The 24,305-nt window shown below is 39.1% G+C and overlaps 1 protein-coding gene across 6 annotated transcripts in view; it reads right to left on the bottom strand.

Annotated features, from left to right (window-relative positions):
• The window catches only part of LOC141597281 (putative RNA-dependent RNA polymerase 5), a 198,107-nt gene extending 190,931 nt beyond the window's left edge, over nucleotides 1–7,176 (bottom strand). For 2 of the 6 annotated variants that reach the window (XR_012522730.1, XM_074417676.1), the window contains exons 1-15: nucleotides 6,645–7,100; nucleotides 4,766–4,813; nucleotides 4,427–4,535; nucleotides 4,229–4,358; nucleotides 4,038–4,112; nucleotides 3,562–3,754; nucleotides 2,825–3,023; nucleotides 2,651–2,738; nucleotides 2,398–2,541; nucleotides 1,752–1,808; nucleotides 1,583–1,654; nucleotides 1,325–1,431; nucleotides 929–1,077; nucleotides 524–746; nucleotides 111–336 (exon numbers count right to left, since the gene is read on the bottom strand). Coding sequence is in view for 4 of the 6 variants with exons in the window: in XM_074417676.1 (XP_074273777.1) it covers nucleotides 111–336; nucleotides 524–746; nucleotides 929–1,077; nucleotides 1,325–1,431; nucleotides 1,583–1,654; nucleotides 1,752–1,808; nucleotides 2,398–2,541; nucleotides 2,651–2,738; nucleotides 2,825–3,023; nucleotides 3,562–3,754; nucleotides 4,038–4,112; nucleotides 4,229–4,358; nucleotides 4,427–4,535; nucleotides 4,766–4,813; nucleotides 6,645–6,972 (2,148 nt within the window). In the remaining 2 variants the exon portion in view is untranslated. Of the gene's footprint in view, nucleotides 1–110; nucleotides 337–523; nucleotides 747–928; nucleotides 1,078–1,324; nucleotides 1,432–1,582; nucleotides 1,655–1,751; nucleotides 1,809–2,397; nucleotides 2,542–2,650; nucleotides 2,739–2,824; nucleotides 3,024–3,561; nucleotides 3,755–4,037; nucleotides 4,116–4,228; nucleotides 4,359–4,426; nucleotides 4,632–4,765; nucleotides 4,814–6,644 lie in introns of all 6 variants that reach the window. The other 4 variants (XR_012522729.1, XM_074417674.1, XM_074417673.1 and 1 more) reach the window with 4 other exon arrangements.
• Between the last annotated feature and the right edge of the window lie 17,129 nt (nucleotides 7,177–24,305).

The raw sequence follows: 24,305 nt of genomic DNA, 5'->3' as shown, positions 1-24,305 counted from the left end.
TGCAACGGCACTTGGCACTAAATCAACCATGACTCATCATTCCTTATCAGTCATAGCAAAAAAGCCAGTAAAATACAGATTAAAGGAAAAGAATAACCACAGAAGCCAACCTCGGGATCTCTGGACACCCAATACATATCTCCATCATAGTCACCACCGGCAATTTCATCAGCCATTGATCTTGGTCCTTTTGAAGGAAAAAATATCCCATATTTGGAATTTCCCACAATTTCTTCCAAAGCTTTAACATATCTGGCGTTAACTACATGTATGTCCCCGGGGTGAATGCCAGGATTCCTGTACACCAATACAGGACCTGAAATTTGTCCATGTTCCCTACAAAAATAGATGAATCAGCAAGCAAGGTAAAATAATTATCACAACCACAAAAGGGAAACCACAGAGAGTAGATGAATCAGTAAGCAAGGTAAGGTAATTTTCGCAACCAAGAGAGAGAAAGAGATGTATGCATGCTCTCACGTAACATCAGATTTTCAAGTAAAATGGCATGTAAGCTACATACAGGATGACACAAACTTCGCCGCAATTTAGAGTATCGGTAGGATCAGCAGTGCCCATCACATAGAAACTATTACTAATGGGAATCTTCCCTGCCTTCAGATTCTTCCTTTCCTCTTTAACAATCTCAGATAATCGATGTTGGAGAAAGGGTTCATCAAGTGGAAGTCCTGATAAAATCATCCTTGCTACTGTGAAATCTTCATCAGCATCCCGGTTAATGGCAACTGTAAATTGATGTAAACAAAAGTATAATTTATTTGACATAAGAAGCTTGATTGTCAAGTAAGCACTATACTGATAAAAAATCGTACGTTAAGACAATAGGTGTAAGTGGCAACAGCCGCCAACAGGAGCAAATCAACACTAGTGATGGAATGGAATATAAGTCCTAGAACCAGATAATTACCTTTCAGTGCACCTCGCTTCTTATATAGTATGGAATGAACATCCTTAAGAGCATCATCAAGCCTTTCCAGAAAGAATTCCTTAGGTACACCCCCATAGTGAAGCAGAGAAATCAAGTTTTTTGAGAGACGGGGCCTCTTAGGTTTGTTGCTTCATAGAAAGAAACTTTTATCAAATTAATGATTCAATTTCTCTATATTTGAGAAAAAAAGAGAGATATCTTATCAATCAAATAAAGATAAAAATCAGAGGACAGCTGGAAAAGCTACAAAATTAATCCAGCAACCACAAGATCAGTCTGGAGAAAACATTATACATCTAGAAGATATCCGATAGAACATCAAACATAGACATCACACAGAAGCAAGCGCAGAACTTCCATCGACAGATAATTTACCTAGTGCCCACAATCTCAAATCTATTCAGTGTAGGTGCACCAGCAAGCTCAGGATCAGCTTTAATTTTTATCATTGACGGCCGTACCTGAATTGTTTTCGGAGGAAGCTAAAAAGAGAAACACGGGGGAAGATAGGAGCCATGGAGAGAAGAAAGAACTTCGGTTAAGTGAAGTATGAGGATAATATATTTTATTCAAAATGTTTAGAAAAAAGTCGTGCTTGCTAATAATGAATACAATTACAAGCAAACAGTATACCTTTCGGTTCAAAAGAACAGTCCCCTTAATGGCTCTTCCTTTATGGAACATACGAAATTGTATCAGCAGTGGCTAGAAGTTCAGGAAATTTAAAATAGTTCAGTAGTTTTCCAGCATAAGTTAACATAACTAAACCACATAATCAGGAGTTTAGAACAGTTTAAATTACTGGTTCAAGATTACGAGATATCAACTGGCTCGTCTCTGGAAGTTCACCAACAAGCCTCTGAAAGTAATTTATATCACATATAGTATCAAGGAAATGTATAAAACAAAGGCAGTCTATAAGTAAGCAAAGATGGACTACATGTTAAGGAGACCCATGCTTGAAAGAGATATATCGGTGTGGTTTATTAAGAAAAAGGCCAAAGACAGTATTAATAGCTTCTGACACACTAATTTTCTGCAACAGCGATTGATATCTCAACGAGAAAAATAGTCAAATAACTAAATAACAAAAAAACAAACAGTAACAGCTGAATACATCACGATGATCTATTAGAGGTCAAACAGAACATGTCACATTTCATAAATCTCATTCAAGTTGAAGAAATGAGAATAGTCCGTGAACTTATTACAGAGCCCTCAATCCGCACTTTGCAACTATGGAGTCAACTATGAAGTCAGAAAACCTATTTTCATTGATGCTAACTTTGTGCTAAACAGAGGTATGCCCTCCGCTCCTAAATTACACTCCAACTACCCAAACTGGATCCTCTCTCCTGCCCCCGCGTTCGCAGGGACAGGATCATTGGTTAATAAGCCAAAGAACCATATTATAAATGGGCATAAAGGCCAAGAGTCAGCATACACACCTTGATGTTGTTTTCATCAGGAGCAAAACCCATAAAACAGTTCAGAGGGCATTTCAATGCAAGGTCTTCAGAGATAAAACCCGTTCCATCAGTATGTATGTGAGGTTTATCAACATCCATATAAACAGGTTCTCCCTTTTCGTCCTTGAAAAAAGAAACACAGGATAAATAACAACATTCACATCAGTGTACATCCAATAAAAGGATAAACGAGATGAAAACCTAGTGAAATGAAAAGAAAGTGAACCCATACCAAGCAAAGCACATCGTCAATATCTTGTACGTGCACATCATCTAAGTTTACATCTAACGTAACCGTTTTTGATAAGATGAGTGAAAACCTGATAATTTAGTGAGAGCAGATTGATGTAAGTGACTACGTGACTGAGAAACCAATCAAAAATTAACAAGTAGAGTTCACTTCAACCTTGCCATATAATTTGCCACACTTGATGCCTTGTGTATGTGCATAAACATAGACCTTGCATCCTGGATAGTTTTTCTCTGGAAGAATCGAGATCCTTCATCAAAGAAACTAGCAAACGCCTCTTTATTAACAAAATAGCACTTTACTGGGCTCGAAGCTGGGTTCTTCTTCTTCTCCGCCTTTCCACCATCTTTGAACACTGAGCAATAAATACATTGGAAAAGCACGAGCAAACCAGATTAGATCATGAAGAATACAATGATAAGTCTCAACTGAACTTTAATTCCATGTGAATTTGGCTTAGGCCTACCAAATTATGTGGGATATCAGAAAGAAACAACACCATAAAGGACAAAACATAGCTCATATTGAAGCATCTCAAAAGTATTATAGAAGTGTTTTAGCTCTGCTCGCACTTAAGAAGCTATTACTATGTAATTATGGAGTCGTAAGCAAGGTGTCCGCTAACTCGCCAAGTGGGAATGTGGGAGAGCCATAGTGGAGCTCTAGTTGAGCTAAAAAATTCAATGTCCAGAAAATCATCCAAAAAGGATAAGGGCTTCGTCCTTCCTCGTTAGAAACTTCTAGTCCTATGTATTAGTTACGCTAACATCCGAACACTTTGGTGAGTTTGTTCACATGAATAACCTTGGTTACAGAAGAATGGTCACATAATATACCTCTGATTGCAGCCTAATATCAACCTTACCTAAAATTGAGAATATAAAAGAACTCACCGAAGAATTGGAAGTGCTTCCGGCCGACAAATATTCCCTCTTGGGAAATCTTATTAAATGCAGGACATGACATAACAGACCGTGATCCTGATTCTATGCTTTCTGTTTGGTCCTCCAAAAATTTAACAATGAGCACATTTTCATCTCCTATTTCTTTCTGTAAGAGAGTGGTTGTCTTGTTTAAGAAGGGACCCTATATCATATCAAAAATGAAAAAAAAAAAAAAGATTAAGATTAAAAAATGCGTAAAAAGAAAGAATGCAAATATATACAGAAGAAATGAATAATATATAAAATATTTAAAATGACATGCTTCAGCAAGCCTACTATGGGAAATAATGGGGGTTGCAGGCATACACCCACAGCATTTCATGAACACAAATGTAAATCCTCAAAACATAGTATCATGACACCATAAAGAAGAGCATGCATCAAGATTATCCAGTTGCAGGGAACACAAAGGCATAAAACCATACCTTGAAACTGTAACTTGCATCTCCATAAACATGGCAATGATAGGTGAGATACCTTCCTGACTCCCAATCAAGGTACTGCTCGAGAATAAAGGACAAGAATACAAATATATACATAAGAGGACTTCGTTGGTAACTGGAAAGGCATAAAACTAAGTGAAGCAGTCAACTCGATCCTTAGCAGTAAAATATACCTTCCTCCTCTCATTTTCCTTGCAAATACCACGACCAAAATCATTCCAAATGTGGAACTCAAAACTATTCATGTCAAGCCTGCTAAGGCTTCGAATCTTTTCAGCAGTAATTACGTCTTCAAGCTGCTTTCTGCACAGAAACATATATCAAATTCTGCACACACATACACACACACACATAAAATGAGACTACCTTACCTCCCCTTGTAATTTAAAATCAGAAATGCCTTCCTAAATTCAAGTTCTGTCAAAGCATCAGTTAAACTATCCATCATCCCCATATCCGCTTTTTCCTTGCTAGCAGTGGCTGAGCCGATAAACTGGTCAGTTTTTGTATCAACCATAACCTCACTAGTAGTCGATGCAGGAACAAATACGTCCAGGAACGATGCAACTACATCATCTGCGTTACTTTCAAATGCTTCCATTAGCGGATAATAGAATGGAACGTACATTGTCCATTTTCTGATTCTAAAAACTGTGAACAGGTTATAAAGTAAGGTACCAAGTTATGAAGATAGTAAGGACATGTCATACCAGGAAAATTTAAAGTCCTCCTTCGTTTATTTGGTGGTAACGCATCTCCTGCAAACACAATAACGCTTTTGAGTGAACATGATCAATCAAATGAAATACAGCATCTCGATAAGAACCCATTCCTAGAGCTACCGTTATAGAGCCTGTTGGAGACATTCCAAAATAAGTTAAAAACTTTGCGTAATGTATTTTTGAGAAAGAACCAGGATAGCTCCTAACTATACAGTTATGATATCTGTAACTGCAATTATGTACATTATATAATTTAGAGCTACGGAGCGAGGAAAAACTCAAACGGAATTCAATTGACTCGAGTGAGGGTACAATGAAAACATATGATAACTTAATGCCGTACTCTGTACTAAACAATGTGATCAACCTTCTTTATGTACATTCCCCCCAATCTTTTATCCTCACAAATCACTAGCATACGATTACATTCTCCAATCTTCTATCCTCACACATCACAAAAATAATGTTTTTTTCTTGCAACAAGACGAATAAGAGAGGGAAATATAGTATTTTAATGATTTGTGAGCAGAAAAGGTCAGAAAGAAGCTTGAAAAGATAATGTAGATAGTATACCTCCTCCTTACGATACATACCGATTCTTGTGTTTAACTCATTTCACTATATTAAACAAATTCTTCATATTTTGAAAAATATACCAGAAATCTTGCTTATTCCCAGTCATTTCTACGTTTTCCTAATTTGGATGTTGCTGACATTTCTTCACATTTCCGTTTTTGATACATGCAAATTGCAAATTACAGATGTGTTGGTTTTTGATACATGCAAATTACTTTTTCCTCTTTTTATATGTCTAAAACCACGTCATCTTCCCTCTCTATGAGCTTTGTGCAAAAGGCAAATGTACAAAAAGGAAAGGACGGAGGGAGTAGTAAAATACAATGAGCACGGACAAATACCAGCAAAATACTAACTCGAATTACATTTGAAAAAATTAATGACCAAAGTTCGAACCTTTCACTACAGGTAACATCCACGGGAACTAACCAATACGAGCAAAATACTAACTCAAATTACATTTGAAAAAATTAATGACCAAAGTTTGAACCTTTCACTGCATGTAACTTCAACGAGAACTAAACAATACCAGCAAATATCTCAAAGTTCATAATTTTACACGCATGATTAATAAGAAAAAGAAATTATGAAACAAAATTGTATAATCCGTCCATGAACAAAATTGTATTTCCTTCTCCGTCATTAAAATATCTCAAAGTTCATAATTTTACAAGCATGATTAATAAGAAAAAGAAACAAAAAGAAATTATGAAACACAATTGTATAATCCGTCCAAAAACAAAATTGTATTTCCTTCTCCGTCATTAAAATATATCAAAGTTCATAATTTTACACGCATGATTAATAAGAAAAAGAAACAAAAAGAAATTATGAAACAAAATTGTATAATCCGTCCAAAAACAAAATGTATTTCCTTACCCGTCATTAAAATATTTCACATTCACTTTTTACGGTCAAAGATTTGAATATTTTGATCATAGCTAACTAGCTAAGTAATAAATCTTTCAAAAATTCATTTTCGGAAAAGAAGGCAATATATAAATGTCGAAATTTATAGTCAAACTGTCGCATTGGACACCATGTTATGCAACCATGGAAGATCATCGTAAAGGAGGTATAACAAAGTAAAATCCTAAGTTAGATATAGAGTTCATTCGTCATTAAAGAGTGGTGTACGATGACATGTTACACAGCGATCACTAAATACTCCGTATGAAATATAAAGCGATACGATAAAATAGATATAAAAACTGGTAACAAGCTGAATAGTGAATACTATCAATGAAATATAACGAGATACGATAAAATGAGTATAAAAAGCGAAAACAACCTATGGGAGGAGTATTATTGGTGGAAGAAGGCGAAGCGAAAGCGTCGGAACGATGAGTAGTAGTGACGGGATTAGGAGAACCCTTAGTAGGAGAGAGACAATCATTATCATTCATCTTCTTCGGCTTCTTCTGCTTAGCCAAATGAACAATTAAAGCGCTGAAATTGATGATGGTTGTGCGCATACTAAGTATGGTACTGAGAACGTCGATCGATTGTTCTTCGCCGATTTCCGCGAGAAATTTTCGCGCGACGGCATTCGCCGGTGGCTGGGATTTCTCGCGCGCGGTGATTTCTAGAAGGTTCTCCACCGCCGCCGACAGCACCATGGATGATTATTGGGTTTGGAGTAATAATTAGGGTTTAAAATTGGGGGAAATTTTGTAGGGATGAATAACTGAGTGATGAAGTGATGATGAATTGATGATCAGTGAGTGATGAAAGACTAAAGAAACGCAGTTTCAACTATTAAGTGGGTACTGACTGTGTAGTACTACAGAATCTTTTGAAAATTAAACTGTTCCTTTTTGGTTTTCTTTGAGTGGCTCTATTACCGGTTCAGATTCTCTCCATTATCTTTTAACGGTCTAAATTTTGTTCCAAAATAATCAACGGTCAAGTATTTTGATGAGGTGAAGAGAGTATAAGAATTTTATAATAGTGTTGATGGGGCATATTCTGCACCCGCTGACCGAGTCAACATATTGAGCAATGTCAAAGATATCCACAGCAAGTCAACGTATTAGACAACTATTAGACAACTTAGCCGACGCAGCCTGTCGGCCCGTCACTTGGGTCTCGGCTAGGCAACTAGCCAACCGGGAGACATATCCGCGTACTCATATCCAAGACCCCTCGGCATGGAGTCAACCAGGTCCGTCGGCCTGCCATGGGTCCCTCGGCCGAGGGTAGAACAGTCTTTCCACATGCTCTGCCACTTGGCCACTACGTGACAAAAGGTGAAAGTCTATAAATACTCCTCAACCCTCATTGAGGAAAGGATCCAAAAATAATCAAATAAACTCACCATTCATCTGGTATTAACTCCTTTATCTCTCTACAATATACTTTGCCAAGTAACACACAACTTAATCTCTTTAAGTTTACTGACTTAAGCGTCGGAGTGAGTTCGCTCTGTACCAAGCCGAGCCTTCAGTTTGTTCATTGTTTCAGGAGAGGCCGAAAGGAAGAGTCAAGCAAAGTCATCATTCTACAAGCTTACGTGGAAACAAATCCTGCTCCGGAATTACACCCGGAACAATTGGCGCCGTCTGTGGGAAATAGATACTAAAAGCTAGTCAAATCCCTTACAAAAAAAAACACAAAACAAAACTCACCCGGCAAGCTAAGAAGATGTCAAAACAACAAGAAATAATTGTGAGCGACGAAACTGCATTCTATCAGGATGACACAGTCCCTAATTCTGAGATTGGGCAGTCCCCCACCGGCCGAGTAATTCAACCGGCGTACGGGATGCCAATACTACCAGAAACACCGCTGTCTGCCGGCCAAGTCACTATCATGGGACATGTGGTCGATGCAGCCAAATTGAAGCTATTCCTGGACCTGATGTAATACCCCGTATTTTATATAATATAATCAATTAAACGGATATTATTATATATTAATTATTATACATTTTATAATATTAATTAAGTCGGGTTAATTGTTGAGTCGATAATCACGTTAAATTATTTTACTCAACCCGCGTTGTATCGATATAAGTTAATTAAGACGGGTTTATATAGGATTCGAATTGTGAGCTAACCCAGTGAGTTGGCCCATTAACTGTTCAGACCAATTAAACCCTAAAGCCCAATTAACCCTAAACCCTAATAACCCTAACCCTAATTATAACCTAAACACTACCCTAACCCTTCCCTCAACCCGCCTCCCTCACGCCTCCCTCCTTTCATCAGCTCCAACTTCACCCTCACGCATAGAGAGAGAGAGAGAGAGAGAGAGAGAGAGAGAGCTGGGTGTTGGCGGCGCGGCAAGGAAGCCCTTAGGGTGGTTGGCGACGACAGTGGGTGGCCCTGGTGGCCGTTGTGGTGGCAGAAAAATGGTAAGAGCAACTCCTTTCCTATGTTTTTTATATTTCTGTCGTGGGTTGGTTGTTGTTTTGTGTCCTATAGAGGTGTTGCTGGTGGTTGTTAGCAGGGTAAGGGAGTAGGGTGGTAAGGGTCGAGTGGGGTGGTGGTTGTTGAGGTGGTTTTAGGCAGTAGGGGTGGCTGTGAAGGGCGGCATCGACAAGGGGGTAGAAACGGGTTTATGTAGTGGTTTTCAGACGGGTTTAGATGGGTAGGTTTGGGGTGGCTCCACCGTGGACTAGGGGGAGGTCGAGACGGTGGTGCCACTGTTTGTGGGTGCGTGGGCTGACGGCGAGCAGAGCCGTGGTGGTTTGACAGGGGTTTGGTGAGTGTTGCGGTGGTGGTGAGTCAAGGACAGTGGGCGGTTGGTGAGGCTTGGCGGTGAACCAGGCCAAATGCCAGCCCTGGTTCGACTCGCCGGCGGCAGTCGACTAGGCTGGTGGTGGTTGTTGGTGGTGGGGTCGAAGTGGGGACCACGGCTGGTGGTTGTCGCGGTGGTTCAGGCGGCGCGTGAGGAGTTTGGGGCGAGTGAGAAGTCACGGGTGGTGGAGTCGGGTTTTTCGAGTTGTTTTTATATTTGATTCGGGTTTTCTTAATCGTTTAAATTCGTTAATCTTTTAGTTTATCATATTTAGTTAATTAATTTAATTCCCGAGTTATTCAAAATGTTTAAAGACGGTTTTGAGTCGGGAATGTTAGAGTTGTTCAAATACTTGATTCGTTTCATCGTATAATTCGTTTAAATTCTCTAATTATCGTTTTGGTCTAAGTTTCGGGTTACTTAAAATAAAATAATAATTAATTAATTAAAGACGGGTTTTTGAGTCAGGACTGGTTCAAGTGGAAAGTTACTATATCGGGAAAGTTTCCATTTTGGGTGATTTCTATATTTAGTAGTTAGTAATTATAAATATTATAATTGTTTTAGGTGACGGATTCGTGAAGGATCGATAATCAGATTCGTTGCTTTATTTTCTGGACTGCTTGAACTGCTTAATTGGATTTGCTGGCACTTCAGGTAGGGAAATACACTTGTCCTATTATCGTTGTTGTTGAATTGTGTTGACTTGATTCATGGTTGTTGATTTACGTTATCATTTATATTCGGGAAGGTGATTGACTGATTTGATCGTATTGAGTATGATATCACAACATCGGGTAACTGGCATGATTTTATGATTCATCAGTTCATTGATTTATATATATATTGTGTTGCATCAATTTCTTTTGAGCATTCATAAGCATTGGAGATGGAGGATGTTGTGGTGATGCGGTGTGATGATGACGATGTTGTGATAAGGCCCAGGCGGGTTCTGCAGGACCTGCCCTGGTGTCCTCAGCTACGAGCTGGTATTTCGACGACGGTCGATTGTTGTGTCTACCGGGGATCGGTATGGCCGGGCGTTCCGGGGTATGAGATGTGTGTGATGAGTTGAGATGGAGATGGAGGTGACGGAGTATCATGCATATCATATTTTACTGTTTAATTGTTTTCCCTACTCAACCTCGTGGTTGACCCTGTGTATTCGTGAACACCTGTGATGACCCTATTGGCGAGCAGACTTGACAGGTTAAGAGATAGAACGGGAGCTGGATGGGCGTGAGACACTGGATCAGACGACTTAGTAGCTAGATCATCATCTAGAAGACTTTCACTTTTATTTATGTTAGTTCTTGTAATTTGACGTAAAGAGGTTTGTAATCATTAAGTTAAAAATAATTATATAAATTGCCTTGGAGTTTAATTTGTTATTCACTACCTCGGGAAACCGAGATGGTAACAGTCCGGTTTATTAGGGAATGTCTTGACGAAGGCTTCTTTTATAAACCGGGGTGTTACAAAGTGGTATCAGAGCGAACGATCCTCAGGCCTAAACCAATGATCCCAATGAACCTAGGATGTGTCTAATTAAAATGAACCCCGGGATAGAACTGTTAGGAGCACACTACGGTAAGGTATGAGTTAGGGGCCTCCTCACACCGAACCAGTGGCCCTCTCAGTTGACCAGAAACCCTGAGTGTATATGAGAGAAAGGGTAGTAAATTGCTTGAGATGGAACATGAAATTCATATATCGTTGCCTAAGTATTAACTGATTGATACGTTGATTATCGCATAATCGAGTTGATGTATACTTTGAGACCCATATATTCTAACCCTTATGCAGGACAACGCTACGGTAAGTATTTTGTATGAATGATGTGTTGATAGTACTACTATGACTCAGTAATATGCGGTTATGTGATCCCGAAGCCATGCTAGTATAGTCTTGTGATAATAAATAGAAACACTATTGAATTGCATGTTTATAGTCATAGCAATCGTGATTTAGATGTACGGAGTAGATCGAGATGCGAAGGGATTCTATGGGATAGATGTTTACGTAAGTACAGTGTGAGATTAAGTTAGGATGAGTTAGTATCGATAATATGGTTGTAAGAGTTTGGAACATAGAAAATGAATGACTTAGTGAGGAAACTCGTTTGTTGAGGTTACACTTTAATTGACCTTACTGCCATTTCTTTTCTGTTTATTGCCTATGGATGAAAATTTTATGAGAGATAGTCTTGGGAGTTAGTGATCGTTTGGCGTTTGTTTCACGCTTATAGGATATACAGACTAGGAGTAATAAATATTTTAGTGAGCTGTGGTTAGGAAGTTCCTGTGCAGTAATGTTCGACCAACGATTTTGTGAAAATCCTCATTTAAATTGTATTAATAATTTTTACATAATTCCAACTCCATCGATCAGAAGAGTCGTATATGTTTTCAAATTAATAAGCCACGAAAATTCTTGATGTCTCTATATTAAACGGTAAATTTTGCAAACTGACCCAAGTTTTGGACCAATTGTTGTCACATGTTTGTTCGGACCAACTGAGTTGTAAAATTCTTTAAAAATGGAATTCTTGTGCTTTAAACCTAATTCTTTTTCCCTGTGTTTTGAACTCACCGTGTTTGTAAAAGTAATATGAATCAAGTTTTAATCGAACAGTTATTTATTCGTGATTTTTGGAAGGTACAACGTAAATCAAAACATTTAAAATGTGTATTCTAGGTTGAGTTTTCATACAATTGTTTGGTTAATTCATGAGCTTTAATAATGTGAATTTATAATGTTTTATATGACGATAGTAACACGCATGTTCAGTAGTTATGTATCTTAACCAGTGATAAAATTAAAGTTTAGTTGATAACATTATTGGCATGATAGTATGAGTAAAATTGAATAGCTTAAATTGATTTTTAATCAAGGGTGAAATATTTTATACGAGTCCAGTTGTTTGCATATTTTATATACATTTGGCGTGTTGTAATATCTCTGGTGTGTTCATCATATTTGCATAGTGGTCGGATATATATAAATATAAAACTATATTGTCATATCTTGGAAAGTTGGTGGCGTTAAAAGTTAATTTGATTGTTCTAATGCCTTTTATGTGAGTCGGTGTGCCTAAAGTTATACTTATAACTTTCATTTCATTAAATTATTTCAGTTAAACCTAAACCTATAACATGATAATAAACAGTGTTGTTGTTTCTTATTGGATATATTCGTTATTACATTGTCATAAAATGCTAGAATGATTTTTGCAATTTCAGCACGACATTTGACATATCTATATTCTCGAGTCGTTACTATCAATTATATTTTAATAAAGATTGTTTATGATAATTATATTAGCAAATTATAATGGGATAACCCTTTGATGATTCACATGATATGCGCTGGTTTAAATGATAGTCGTTATAGTTACGTTTAATTGAACCGTGAATATAATTGAGTAAAGAAGTGCAATTAAAATCCTAATGTTGAGGTAATAGTCGCTCATTAGTAAAGGTAGGACTGAAATGAATAAGATGAACCTGTAAATTACAATATATGAGTCGACACCTAAGCTCGTTTTGTTTGGAGGAATTGAATCAAGTTTATCTGATTTTGAGTTCGTAGTAAGCTGTAAATGAATTCTATGGACGGCTCTGTTATAAGATTATGTTAAGGAAATTATTCACCGTCCAGTATGAAAGTAAAAGTTTTGAAAATGAAGTTAAATTTTGTCGTGTAAGTATAAATTCGGAATGAGATTTCCAGCCAGTGTCTGATTGAATGGTTTCATGATATTGCTAGTCTGGAGTAATGAAACTAGAACGGAGTCACAAGTAGCGGGATAATTTAGTCATGTTGTTCGTTCATATAGCGAATTGGTGGGTGTGGTTAATTACGAATGTCCAAACGGGAAATGTAATGTGGTGATTTAAGTGAGTTGTGTGTCAACATGGTACGTTAATATTAGCATGACAGGTAACGAATATTTGTAAAATTGGTGTAGTTAAATACATTAATCTTTTATGTCATTGTGTTGGGTGCAGTTTAAATATATTCAATACCAAGAACGAAATTTTATGTATGATAGTCTTGTATGTTAACTTTCCAATATCGTTGTTTACTCGCTTGTTTGACTCGACCAATAAGTTTGTAAAATTTGCCAATCAATGTGTATTCGTCGTCGTGAATAAATCCCAAACCCTTTGTTATGAGGATTAAAAATATTTCTAGGATGATAAGTACTGCGAAACTGGTTGTCTTCATTTTATCGGTGATTCTGTGTCTTGACCTAAATCTGTACAAATAAGTAAAGGAAAGTCAGACTGGACCTATTAGGTTATAAATTTTCATAAATCGATTTATCAAAGTGTTGACCCTAATTCTTTCTTATGTTGATTGATCCCCTATGTTTCTAAAGTATGAGATTACAATGATTGGTAAGATGAATAATTACTAATAATTTTTACTGGTAACGGTAGCTTCCTTGAGAGAGCTTGTACATTGATTGTCTTTGGTAAGAACTAGTTAACTTAAGCGTGAGTTGGGAATCTTTTATCCTCTTTCAGTTGTTAGCAGTAGTTTGAGAACTTTAGTTATAATAATGAAGGTTACGAGGACGTAAACATGTTTTTAGTTGGGGAGGATTGTAAAATCTTAATGCTTACATTGCACTTGTTTGTAGATAGTAGTTTTGATCAAGTTGATGTTTCGTTGTGGGGTACCTATGCAAATGAGTTCTATATATTTTGGTTCCTACTTCTGTTAGATGGTTGATGTGTAAAAGGAGAGTGTAGTTAAACTATTGATATTGAGATTGAGATAGACCACTAGTATTGAGTTGTGGGGCCTTTGTGCCGAGTTATGTTTGCGGGAGTTATGTTTACGGTCCAGTGTGACTATGGTGATTGAGTTATTTGAGTTTGAGATCGGAATTTAGATGGAAGATGACGGTGTTCTCAGGTGATTATTTAAGTTGTTATACATTGGTGTTCCCAGGTAGTTATTAGTCGTAGTTAGTTGGGTTAAGTAAAGACGAGCTAAATTTCGGGACGAAGTTTAGTTTTAGGAGGGCAGAATGTAACATTCCGTGTTTGTTATGTTTAATTGATGTGTCAAAAGTGTGTGTTAACCGTGTTAGAAATGCGTGACGTCCGTAAGTACGATATGCAATACCATTCTGAGGTTTGGGTACGGGAGCGAACTTCGGGACGAAGTTCATTTTAAGGGGGAAAGACTGTAATACCCCGTATTTTATATAATATAATCAATTAAACGGATATTATTATATATTAATTATTATACATTTTATAATATTAATTAAGTCGGGTTAATTGTTGAGTCGATAATCACGTTAAATTATTTTACTCAACCCGCGTTGTATCGATATAAGTTAATTAAGACGGGTTTATATAGGATTCGAATTGTGAGCTAACGCAGTGAGTTGGCCCATTAACTGTTCAGCCCAATTAAACCCTAAAGCCCAATTAACCCTAAACCCTAATAACCCTAACCCTAATTATAACCTAAACACTACCCTAACCCTTCCCTCAACCCGCCTCCCTCACGCCTCCCTCCTTTCATCAGCTCCAACTTCACCCTCACGCATAGAGAGAGAGAGAGAGAGAGAGAGAGAGAGAGAGAGAGTGAGCTGGGTGTTGGCGGCGCAGCAAGGAAGCCCTTAGGGTGGTTGGCGACGAAAGTGGGTGGCCCTGGTGACCGTTGTGGTGGCAGAAAAATGGTAAGAGCAACTCCTTTCCTCTGTTTTTTATATTTCTGTCGTGGGTTGGTTGTTGTTTCGTGTCCTATAGAGGTGTTGCTGGTGGTTGTTAGCAGGGTAAGGGAGTAGGGTGGTAAGGGTCGAGTGGGGTGGTGGTTGTTGAGGTGGTTTTAGGCAGTAGGGGTGGCTGTGAAGGGCGGCATCGACAAGGGGTTAGAAACAGGTTTATGTAGTGGTTTTCAGACGGGTTTAGATGGGTAGGTTTGGGGTGGCTCCACCGTGGACTAGGGGGAGGTCGAGACGGTGGTGCCACTGTTTGTGGGTGCGTGGGCTGACGGCGAGCAGAGCCGTGGTGGTTTGACAGGGGTTTGGTGAGTGTTGCGGTGGTGGTGAGTCAAGGACAGTGGGCGGTTGGTGAGGCTTGGCGGTGAACCAGGCCAAATGCCAGCCCTGGTTCGACTCGCCGGCGGCAGTCGACCAGGCTGGTGGTGGTTGTTGGTGGTGGGGTCGAAGTGGGGACCACGGCTGGTGGTTGTCGCGGTGGTTCAGGCGGCGCGTGAGGAGTTTGGGGCGAGTGAGAAGTCACGGGTGGTGGAGTCGGGTTTTTCGAGTTATTTTTATATTTGATTCGGGTTTTCTTAATCGTTTAAATTCGTTAATCTTTTAGTTTATTATATTTAGTTAATTAATTTAATTCCCGAGTTATTCAAAATGTTTAAAGACGGTTTTGAGTCGGGAATGTTAGAGTTGTTCAAATACTTGATTCGTTTCATCGTATAATTCGTTTAAATTCTCTAATTATCGTTTTGGTCTAAGTTTCGGGTTACTTAAAATAAAATAATAATTAATTAATTAAAGACGGGTTTTTGAGTCAGGACTGGTTCAAGTGTAAAGTTACTATATCGGGAAAGTTTCCATTTTGGGTGATTTATATATTTAGTAGTTAGTAATTATAAATATTATAATTGTTTTAGGTGACGGATTCGTGAAGGATCGATAATCAGATTCGTTGCTTTATTTTCTGGACTGCTTGAACTGCTTAATTGGATTTGCTGGCACTTCAGGTAGGGAAATACACTTGTCTTATTATCGTTGTTGTTGAATTGTGTTGACTTGATTCATGGTTGTTGATTTACGTTATCATTTATATTCGGGAAGGTGATTGACTGATTTGATCGTATTGAGTATGATATCACAACATCGGGTAACTGGCATGATTTTATGATTCATCAGTTCATTGATTTATATATATATTGTGTTGCATCAATTTTGATGCGTGTCTAATGTATGATGTTTTACACCCTATTTTACACGCATTTCAGAGCTCAATTGAGTAGTTTATGCTACTATTTCCCTTGTTTCGTGTATTTCTTCTTTTCTTGTGATTTTATAGGAATATGAAGATTTCAGTGGTAAATAAGCCGAATCCGTCCCTAAGTACTTCGCATTGCATTTGACATGGAGTATTGACTCGAGGAATGAGCTTGGTGCGCGTTTCGAGGCCTAAAGATAGCAAAAGCAAGGGTGCGTACGAGTTTAACAAGCAAAGAAGCATTTCACGATATTGCAGCCTCATTCAGATGGCTATATCTCGAGTTCTAGAGAAGATAATCGAGGGATTCCAATTGGAGGTGAAAGCTTATCCTCTTAGATTTCCAACGCCGTGTAGAACGCTTGATTTGACCCAGTAACGAAGAAATGGCAGCTGTTTTAAGATCGGTCTTGTGCGCAAAATTCGTCGAGAATGCACTCACAAAGACAACCTTGGTCGATCGATCGATGCTTATGGTCGATCGACCGAGCACGAGATCGAAGCTACTTGTTCAGTATAGGTTGGTCGATCGACTGAGCAACATGGTCGATCGACCGAGTTATGAGCTGATACGCGGATTAAACATAAAGATCGAGAAATACAAAGCCCAAAGCTATATTAGGTTTAGGGATTTAGTTACGTTAGTTTGCTATATAATGTAACCTGACTAAGAACTTTATGAATTAAGTTTTGATTCAGAAATTTACCTAGTTTCACATTCAGTTTAGTTTATCAATAATTAGGGTTCGGAAATATTGTTTTGCAAAGGATTTTCGTTCGAGCTTTTAATCATTCCTCTGCAATTTCGGTATTCCTTCTGTTCTATTTCAGTTTATTTTTATCGCATTGATAGTATAGGAATTGCTAGCTAGATTTCCCAAAGCCGATATTATTGTTTTATGTTGTCTATTTGTTCAATCGTCTTAATCATGAATTCCGTAGATTTATTGATGAATCTTATTGTCGTTATCAATCTTAGTATGAGTAGCTAATTTATTCGTGCTAGGATGTAGGGGAACTATAGTGTAGGCGGCAATATAAAGAACACGGACTGAATCGCGTGTCAGTCGATCGACTGACATACTTGGTCGATCGACTGACCTCGTGGGGTTTTACTATCGTTTTAATTGTTTTAATTCTTTATTCGACGAATCGAGTGCACACGACTAGTTGAATGTTTAGGATGTGACTGACCCATAAGATCGAGAGATAGGAACAGTTGTTAGATCACCAATTAAAATGACTAAACTATGCTGAGATCGAAAGATAGGTAAAGTTTAGATTATAAGTCACTTTTCAGGACGAGAGTCAGTATTAGTGATATTAGGGACTTATAGCGAGATCGAAAGATGCTATTTGTTAAGAGTGGACCGAGAGGACCTCTTTATTTCCCGCCTCATGTGTTTGATTTAGACCTGCTTAGTATGCTGCCGCCGAAGCTATAATGAACCGACCATCCTAGTACCCCTTTCTTTATCTGTTTAAACCGTCTTTTTAGTTTATTGTCTTTATTTACTCTTAGTTATAAACCAAACCAACTCAACCCCCACAATCGTTACCTTAGACTGTAATTAGACAGCTAGAAATTACGTCTGCCTCCTTGTGGTTCGACCCTGTTATCACTAGCCTAGGTTAGTCTTAATAGGAAATTATAAATCTTATTTTTGGTACTCACAACGACGGGTATCAAATTTTGGCGCCGTTGCCGTGGAGGCAATTGTTCTAATTTTTGGTTGTCTTTATTTTAGTCTGTTTTTTTCGCCTCAAGGGAAGACTGAGTACCTTGAGGCAGTTCTTATCTTCTCCTTTAGTGTTGTTTAATTGCAGTATTTCAGGAGAGTCCACTCATGTTCCATTCTTGGGAGCGACGGTGGAGATTTGTGGGAGATGTGGCGGCGAGGGGCATGCTTACGTTATATGCCGAGCGAGATATGGACCAAGTCTATGCTTACCGGCATTATAAACAAGGTCATTATGTGCCACCACATCCGTACTACCAGCAAGGCTTCCAAGAGCCTTCATATTCCTTTGCACCGCCTCAGCAAGACCCTATTCCTTCTGAAGAGAGTGCGGAAATGAAGTCTATGATGGAGATGCTTAAACTCCAAATGCAAGAAATCGCTGAACAGAGAGAAGCTTCTTTCAAAAGACTTGAGCTTCTCTTGGCTCAAGTAGGCGAGCAAAGCAAAACGATGATGTGTATGACTCGGAGGATGATGATTTGGAGGAAGATGAAGCGTCAATTGAAGACTTCAAAGCTGTGCCACATGAAGAATTCGATCAAGCAGATTTGTGTGGTCGAACGAATGACATTGCAGAAGGGAGAGCGGTCGATCGACTGGAACCGATGGTCGATCGACCGATTATCTTTGGAGGAGGAAAATACTCGATCGAGTAGTATTTATGTTCGATCAACCCCCCTGCGACCTTGGGAGTTGTTAAATCGTCACCAACGCCTATTCCGGATGACGATGAGAAGGTAAATGAAGACCACTCCTATCCGATTAGAGGTAATTCCACTCCTTTAGTCGATTATGTACACCTTCCTACCCCTTCTGTTGAACCAATTCTTTCTTTGTAGGATTGACGCCTCCGTCCCGGTTTGGGAACAAATTGGAGGAACATCGCTTTGTTTCTCTTTCTACGGGTCTTGGCGGGTTCAAAGACCCCGGAGGTGAGATGGGTGTTCTAGCTTGAAGTCAGCACTTTGCCGGATATATGATCCAGGAGGAGGTCCCGATGAGGATATGCCGTCTAAGAAGAAGCTGTGCGCTAAGGTGAAAGATTGGGATCCGGATGCTGCGAGACGTTGTTGTTCTTCCGTTGCCATGTTGTGGAGGCCGGGAGAAGATTTGACAGTTTCTGAAGCCACTGCGTTCAGTCAGAAACCTAGTAGTAGGCCATACCGTGGCCGTTTTTGATCAACTACTAGTTGGTCACATGTTTTCCAAACATTTTATTGCTTTTAAACACTTTTTATCGCTTTTGTGTGCGCGAAACTTCGCATTTATTTTGCTTGCTTAGGATTTTTATGCGTTTGAGACTTTGCTTTGGGTTTTTGCGCAATTTTGGGCGCGTATTATTGTGCACTTGCAGGTATTTAGAGCTTGTTAGCTCAAATCATGGAGCAATTACGAAGAAATATGAGGTTGCAACAGTGTTTTCAGTCGATCGACTGGTTCCAGTGGTCGATCGACTGATCTGCGGTTTCCAGGGGCTTCTGTTCCTGTTCACTTGGTCGATCGACTGAGTGATGTGGTCGATCGACCGCTGCTGCTGCTGTACTTATTCACGACCTCTCCCCTGCTGTGTTTGGTCGATATGCGGATTTAAGGGAGTTTTCTACTCCGCTTTCTTTTCCGTCCAATTATTTATTTCTTCTAATTTTCTCATTTGTGCACATATTTCCGCTTCAAAATTGTTTTCTCAGTCTTATGCGTGGTAATTTTTGTCTTTCAGGCACTCTTTTTAGTAGCACTGCTGGCTACTGAAACCTCCTAGCTCACGCTGGTTTGGGGAGGTTTCCTTTGTCGCGCTTAAAGTCTTGTAAGTTCCCGAATTTCACTTCACGTCATGTTTATTTATTTCAGTATACGCAAATTCCCATTTCTTCTTTCTTCATTACATGATTTTGCACAATGGGGACATTGTGCGATTTGGTTTGGGGAAGGGTTTTGCGTCGCATATCATTTGCTTGCATTCACGTTTACACTTTGTTTTGCATTGTTTATTTCATTTCTCATACATATATCAAAAATCCAAAAAATTTGAAAATTTTCAAAATTTCAAATAAAATGCACGTTTATTTTAGCATATAGGTCGAGTCGGAACGGTAGTATTTCAAGGATGATATTGCATTTTGCACCTGTTTTGCCTAAGCCTTGCTAATTAACATGTTATTAGTAGAATCATATGCATATCTACGAGTTTTTGTTAAATTATTCACTGAACTTTAAACTTGACTTAGAAATTTGGCAAGCTACATCATATTTCTGAGGTTTAGAGCTTTATAACTGGTGTCATCTATGACCAGTTTATTTAGGAATGTGAGTAGTACTCCTTATGAGACATGTTTCCTTAATGTGCATAAATATGAACTTGATCTGCTTAATACCTGTATGCATTCGATTTGTGGTTAGCTGACACACGTGGTAGAGGTTTCCCTTTTCTTATTATGCCCGATAACTCCACACTGCCAAAAATAGCTTTTTTGTCCCATTTACTACATCCTACATTTAGCCTGTCCTTTGTCAAGCTAGTAGTTTAGTTTTTGGGATTGTTACTCGTTTTTGGTGGCATATGCTCTGTTGAGATGATGATTGAAAAATGAAAAAGGAAAGGAAGAAATAGAAAAGAAAAAAAGAAAAGAGATGAAAAATGTTTCGAAAAAGAAAAGAAAAAAGAGTGTTGTACTGTTCGAAGCGGTCGATCGACTGCCCATTTAGGTCGATCGACTGGAGTCCGAGAAAGAGAAAGAAAAGAAAATCAATTCGCATGATTCAAGCCTTTATCGTATGGCGATTTTTGCTCCCATGTTGCTTTAGTATCTTATGGGGAGTTGGTTGATTACTATTATTTCGGAGATTGTGAGTTTTGTGCTTGCTATAACACCGGGTTTTATTGTTGATTTTGAGCAAGAAGTTGGATGTTGTCATATGGTTTTGTTTAGGTACTAGCTTGATCACCTATACCTCCACATTCCCATAAATGTTTTGCCTCTTCTTACCCATTACCTCACATATCCATATATACCTCGGCATGTGTCATTGGTCATCTGTTGGTTGGAATGCATATGTACGGTCATAGAGATCATTTTCATATTTTACTGCTGGCATGTCTTCATAGGTCGTAGTTAGGTGAGAGTCACTACAAAATTAATTCTTTCTATCCTCTTTTATATCCACCTATGCTTATTGAGTGATTTGAGCGACCCGTGAGAGTCCAATTTGATGAGTCTCTACAGTTGACGGTTCAGCAGTTTTTAACGACTACATAACTCGTTTGCATGATTCATATTACTAATTGATTGTTGATTTGTTGCATTAAATTGGTTTAGGCTTTACATGTTGCATTTCGCTCTGAGATTGAACTCGTTCCATTAGGTTTTAGGATCGAGTCTAGTTCTTGCTTGGGGACAAGCAAGGGTTTGGTTTGGGGAAGTTTGATGCGTGTCTAATGTATGATGTTTTACACCCTATTTTACACGCATTTCAGAGCTCAATTGAGTAGTTTATGCTACTATTTCCCTTGTTTCGTGTATTTCTTCTTTTCTTGTGATTTTATAGGAATATGAAGATTTCAGTGGTAAATAAGCCGAATCCGTCCCTAAGTACTTCGCATTGCATTTGACATGGAGTATTGACTCGAGGAATGAGCTTGGTGCGCGTTTCGAGGCCTAAAGATAGCAAAAGCAAGGGTGTGTACGAGTTTAACAAGCAAAGAAGCATTTCACGATATTGCAGCCTCATTCAGATGGCTATATCTCGAGTTCTAGAGCAGATAATCAAGGGATTCCAATTGGAGGTGAAAGCTTATCCTCTTAGCTTTCCAACGCCGTGTAGAACGCCTGATTTGACCAGGTAACGAAGAAATGGCAGCTGTTTTAAGATCGGTGCGCGCTGCAGAATTCGTCAGAATGCACTCTTGTACAGCAACCTTGGTCGATCGACTGATGCTTATGGTCGATCGACCAGAGCACGAGATCAGAAGCTACTGTTCAGTATAGGTTGGTCGATCGACTGAGCAACATGGTCGATCGACCGAGTTATGAGCTGATACGCGGATTAAACATAAAGATCGAGAAATACAAAGCCCAAAGCTATATTAGGTTTAGGGATTTAGTTACGTTAGTTTGCTATATAATGTAACCTGACTAAGAACTTTATGAATTAAGTTTTGATTCAGAAATTTACCTAGTTTCACATTCAGTTTAGTTTATCAATAATTAGGGTTCGGAAATATTGTTTTGCAAAGGATTTTCGTTCGAGCTTTTAATCATTCCTCTGCAATTTCGGTATTCCTTTCTATTTCAGTTTATCTTTATCGCATTGATAGTATAGGAATTGCTAGCTAGATTTCCCAAAGCCGATATTATTGTTTTATGTTGTCTATTTGTTCAATCGTCTTAATCATGAATTCCGTAGATTTATTGATGAATCTTATTGTCGTTATCAATCTTAGTATAAGTAGCTAATTTATTCGTGCTAGGATGTAGGGGAACTATAGTGTAGGCGGCAATATAAAGAACACGGACTGAATCGCGTGTCAGTCGATCGACTGACATACTTGGTCGATCGACTGACCTCGTGGGGTTTTACTATCGTTTTAATTGTTTTAATTCTTTATTCGACGAATCGAGTGCACACGACTAGTTGAATGTTTAGGATGTGACTGACCCATAAGATCGAGAGATAGGAACAGTTGTTAGATCACCAATTAAAATGACTAAACTATGCTGAGATCGAAAGATAGGTAAAGTTTAGATTATAAGTCACTTTTCAGGACGAGAGTCAGTATTAGTGATATTAGGGACTTATAGCGAGATCGAAAGATGCTATTTGTTAAGAGTGGACCGAGAGGACCTCTTTATTTCCCGCCTCATGTGTTTGATTTAGACCTGCTTAGTATGCTGCCGCCGAAGCTATAATGAACCGACCATCCTAGTACCCCTTTCTTTATCTGTTTAAACCGTCTTTTTAGTTTATTGTCTTTATTTACTCTTAGTTATAAACCAAACCAACTCAACCCCCACAATCGTTACCTTAGACTGTAATTAGACAGCTAGAAATTACGTCTGCCTCCTTGTGGTTCGACCCTGTTATCACTAGCCTAGGTTAGTCTTAATAGGAAATTATAAATCTTATTTTTGGTACTCACAACGACGGGTATCAAATTTCTTTTGAGCATTCATAAGCATTGGAGATGGAGGATGTTGTGGTGATGCGGTGTGATGATGACGATGTTGTGATAAGGCCCAGGCGGGTTCTGCAGGACCTGCCCTGGTGTCCTCAGCTACGAGCTGGTATTTCGACGACGGTCGATTGTTGTGTCTACCGGGGATCGGTATGGTCGGGCGTTCCGGGGTATGAGATGTGTGTGATGAGTTGAGATGGAGATGGAGGTGACGGAGTATCATGCATATCATATTTTACTGTTTAATTGTTTTCCCTACTCAACCTCGTGGTTGACCCTGTGTATTCGTGAACACCTGTGATGACCCTATTGGCGAGCAGACTTGACAGGTTAAGAGATAGAACGGGAGCTGGATGGGCGTGAGACACTGGATCAGACGACTTAGTAGCTAGATCATCATCTAGAAGACTTTCACTTTTATTTATGTTAGTTCTTGTAATTTGACGTAAAGAGGTTTGTAATCATTAAGTTAAAAATAATTATATAAATTGCCTTGGAGTTTAATTTGTTATTCACTACCTCGGGAAACCGAGATGGTAACAGTCCGGTTTATTAGGGAATGTCTTGACGAAGGCTTCTTTTATAAACCGGGGTGTTACACCTGATGGGTAATACGCCGATCACCCCCGCTGCAACGACGGTGACGGCAGCACACCCGCAGGTAGACTTGGCAAAACGGGTCACTCGGGTCGGGTACGGGTCGGGTCAATTTGGGTCGGGTCATTTCGGGTCTGTCACATATTTCGGGTCGGGTTGGGTCGGGTCGGGTCACTTTCGGGTTTCGGGTCAATTTCTGGTGACCTGTTGTTGGGTCATTTCGGGTCGGGTCATTTTCGGGTATAGGTCGTTTTGGGTCAGGTTGCTTTTGAGTTAATGGCTAAGCACTTAAGTTAATACTATTTTGATTAAGAAATACTATTTTGCAAATTTAACTATTTATTAGGGATTATTGTTGATGGGGCATATTCTGCACCCGCTGACCGAGTCAACATATTGAGCGAGGTTAAAGATATCCAAAGCAAGTCAACGACTTAGACAGCCTAACCGACGCAGCCTGTCGGCCTGTCTCTTGGGTCTCGGCTAGGACAACTAGCCAGCCGGGGCACACATCCGCGTACTCATATCCAAGACCCCTCGGCGGCGAGTCAACATGGCCCGCCGGCCTGCCATGGGTCCCTCGGCCGAGGGTAGATCAGTCTTTCCACCTGCTAGCCACTTGGCCACTTGGCCACTATGTGACAAAAGGTGAAAGTCTAAAAATACTCCTCAACCCTCATTGAGGAAAGGATCGAGAATCTAACCTA

Source organism: Silene latifolia, chromosome 8, assembly GCF_048544455.1.
Source record: "Silene latifolia isolate original U9 population chromosome 8, ASM4854445v1, whole genome shotgun sequence".
Lineage (NCBI taxonomy): Eukaryota > Viridiplantae > Streptophyta > Magnoliopsida > Caryophyllales > Caryophyllaceae > Silene > Silene latifolia.
Note: the sequence above shows the minus strand (reverse complement) of the source record. Positions and strands in the feature narration are given on the sequence as shown.